The sequence below is a fragment of the Silene latifolia genome, unplaced genomic scaffold (assembly GCF_048544455.1).
Source record: "Silene latifolia isolate original U9 population unplaced genomic scaffold, ASM4854445v1 scaffold_62:4597612-6569265, whole genome shotgun sequence".
NCBI classification, from domain to species: Eukaryota; Viridiplantae; Streptophyta; class Magnoliopsida; order Caryophyllales; family Caryophyllaceae; genus Silene; species Silene latifolia.
Window position 1 is genome coordinate 1,039,311 of NW_027413539.1, and position 3,556 is coordinate 1,042,866.

Below are 3,556 nucleotides of genomic sequence, written 5' to 3' on the forward strand. Positions count from 1 at the left end.
ATGTTTGAAAATCGCTTACTATTTTTTCAGTCCAATACGTTGTAGCATAAAAAGCATGTAAATAAACAAAGTAAGGAGTAAAAGTAAGGTAGAATGTTAATTAAGGAGTAGAGAGTTAAGTAATTAGGTGAAGTGATGAACTCAAAATAGTAAGCGATTTTAACCCTCTTCCCTATTATTGCAAAAATTTGGAGTATGGATATGGATCGCGAATGGATGTTTGTTGATCGTTTGGATTCAAGATATAGGGAAGGGGTGGAATATTTTGTTAGACATGCTATGAATAATGCAGAGAATGTGGAACAACTTTTCTGTCCATGTGTTAAATGTGGGAATAATGAGTATGTTGATGCGGTAGAATTGGAAAGTCACCTCCTAATTAATGGTATTGACAAGAGTTATACAAGGTGGATTTGGCATGGGGGATGATGTCTTTGCCCACTTTGTGTAGTAATTTAGGGGATGATAGCGACTTTGAGGGAGAGGATTTTGATGAAAATGTTGATCGAATAGACAATCTTATAAATGATTTGAAAAAATCCATTTGAGACCCAAGTGAAATTGAGATGTTTGATAGGCTGTTTGGTGATGCAATAAAACCCTTGTACCCTGGTTCAACTTTCACACGCCTATCAGGAACTTTAAAATTGTATAGTTTAAAGGCTAAAAATGGATGGAGTGATAAAAGTTTCACAACTTTGCTTGAGTTTTTGGGTCAGATGTTACCGGAAGGCAATGAACTCCCTAGGCGTACGTATGATGCTAAGAAAATTTTGTGTCCAATGGGAGTTGATTATGTAAAAATACATGCATGTCGTAACGATTGCATTTTGTTTCGGAAAGATTATAAAGAATTAGACAAATGTCCAAAGTGTGGGAGTTCACGTTATAAGTTGCCGAAAAAGAATTCCACAAATAGTAAAGGTGTCCCAGTTAAAGTCTTGTGGTATCTTCCCATTATCCCAAGATTTAAAAGAATGTTTGCAAATTTAAAAGAGGCGAGAAACTTAATTTGGCATGCTGGTGGTGATGGTAGAATTTTAGATGACAAAATTCGTCATCCTGCTGATTCAACTCAGTGGAAAAGCATAGATCATTTGTTTCCTGAATTTGGGTCTGATGCTAGAAATTTAAGGCTTGGACTATGTACTGATGGTATGAATCCATTTGGTAATCTAAGTAGTCAGTGGAGTACGTGGCCTGTTTTGCTAACAATTTATAATTTGCCTCCTTGGTTATGCATGAAACGTAAATATCTTATGTTGTCACTACTAATTTCCGGGCCTAAGCAACCTGGAAATGACATAGATGTTTACTTGGAACCATTGATGGATGATTTAAAGTTATTATGGGATGAAGGGGTAGAGGTATATGATGCTTATCGTGGTGAGACTTTTAACCTACGTGCCATGATATTTTGCACCATTAATGACTTCCCGGCATATGGCAACCTATCTGGTTATACTGTGAAAGGGGCTAAAGCTTGCCCAATTTGTGAGGAGGATACAGTTTCTGATCGTTTAGTTCATGGAGGAAAGAATGTGTACCTTTGTAGCAGAAGGTTGCTCCACCGCTCACACCCTTATAGGAAAAAAATGAAGCCATTTAATGGAAAACAAGAACTTAGAAACCCTCCAAAAATTTTAAGTGGGAAAGAGGTTTATGAGAAAGTGAAAAACATTGAAAATAATTTTGGAAAACCTTATAAGAGAAGTGATGGGACCTTATATAAAAAGAGGTCTATATTTTGGGATTTACCATATTGGAAACATTTGTCCGTGAGACATTGTATTGATGTCATGCACGTGGAGAAAAATGTGTCCCTTGGAGTCATTGACACTTTTCTTGGGTATGTATACTACAATTATTGCATCTCGTTACGCTCGTTCCTTTAACTTTTAATCTGTTTCCATGGAAAAGGTTGATTATTTACCGTAAATGTTGGTTATACTTATACGTATATTGTTATAGGTACTTGGATAGCATCTGTGACCAAAAATGTACGGGTTCTTATGTCCAAATTATTTCACAAATAGGCTATGCCTCAGATAAAGCAGTAACCATACTTTCTAAAAGGATGAAAGACTTGAAAAGGAAATTTTACATCGCTCCATATTACGATGAGTAAGTGCTGATCAACCTTAGCTTGCCTTTTAAATTCTATTCGCCTTGTTTTCGGTGGTCAATTGTGTCCATTCCCATCCATGTGACTCTGCTCTTGCGCTACTAGTGGAATATATAACACTATTAAGGTATTCTTGCCGTTCTCGGTTGAGGGATTTTATTTATTCTTGCCGGTTCTCGGTTGCCGCTCCGAGTTCTACGTGTCATGCTAAAGTGTCTAAGAGGACCGATTTATATTGCACATTGCTTGTATTTGAGGCGCACAACCATCCGAAAAGTCTTTATGGTGTATAAACAATGGCAAGTGCTTTTAGGCGGATAATTTAGGCTCTAGAAATGTGTTGTTTGCAATTAGTGTTTATGATTGGTTTCTTTAATTGAATTGGCAAAGACTGGATTGTTTTCGCTGATAGTTCAGAAATACACATTATTGATTATCATGTAAACAAGTTACAAATTATTTACAGTGATCATTGGATGCTCGTTGACGACGTTGCGATCATAATCAAGTGCATTGGTTCGACTCACTAGGAAAGTCGGTCCGTCAAAGTTGAGATCTTTAATTAATGCGTAAGTTCATCTTAATAGTTCATTTATTGATATGCACATAAATAAATGTTCAACTGATTAGAACATTAAAAATGGCAACTATTATTGGCTGACAATCATTTATTTGAAACCATGTTTATATTTAGATCGGTAAGAGTATACGACTACAATGGTGGGGAAAGAATGCGTTCTCAAGCACCGCAATGGCTGCAACATAATGTAAGTTGTTGCTTATTATGACGACAAATTCAATGTCCGATCATCAATCACTTTTAATTGACAAAGTCATGTTATTGGTTTAATTCTTGTCGAGTTGTTGTTTTAGTGTGCTCGTCAACAAGGTGTCGTAGAATGCGGGTACTACGTCATGAGGTACATGCTGGAAATCGTCACGCGTTCTAATCCAACAAAAGCTATCAATGAGGTCGATTTCGACATTATAGCAAAACTCGGTATTTTTTCAAGTAATTATCCTACTTTGACCTGCTGCCTATACGCATTGTGGGCGAACCTCGCCGCCAATTCAATGAGCTAGCTGGCGCACCCTCTTCCCTTAATTATTAGCTTATATGAAGCTGCCCTTGTGAGGCCATGTCTGACTGCCCCATTGTCATTAATATGCATTACAGGTTTTTCAAGACACCACGCCATATTCACAAGAAGAATTAGATGAGGTTCGGGACTTGTGGGCGAACTATTTTCTCAATATCTAGCCGTAGATAGCTAGCTAGCGTAGTAATGTATTAGGTAGTTGCATTTTGAAAAACTGATTACATGATCTGCAAGACCATATGTTATGTTGGCTGGGATTTGTTATGCCCTTTGTTGTTGTTCGTTAGTTGTTGAATTCGGATGATGGAGACGGTTGCATTGTATGTTGATT

At 37.1% G+C, this 3,556-nt stretch overlaps 1 protein-coding gene across 1 annotated transcript; it reads left to right on the forward strand.

The window, feature by feature from the left end:
- The first annotated feature begins 566 nt into the window (after positions 1 to 566).
- LOC141639948 (uncharacterized) lies at positions 567 to 2,128 on the forward strand. Its single transcript, XM_074448918.1, has 2 exons — positions 567 to 1,849; positions 1,972 to 2,128. Exons 1-2 carry the CDS (start codon positions 567 to 569, stop codon positions 2,126 to 2,128), a joined length of 1,440 nt encoding a protein of 479 aa, XP_074305019.1.
- Positions 2,129 to 3,556: the final 1,428 nt, after the last annotated feature.

Bases quoted from the DNA above. Each gene is read 5' to 3' on its own strand.
- LOC141639948 (XM_074448918.1), top strand. From the start codon at position 567: ATGTTTGATAGGCTGTTTGGTGATGCAATAAAACCCTTGTACCCTGGT. The intron at 1,850-1,971 runs GTATGTATACTA...ATATTGTTATAG, and splicing joins GTCATTGACACTTTTCTTGG to GTACTTGGATAGCATCTGTG.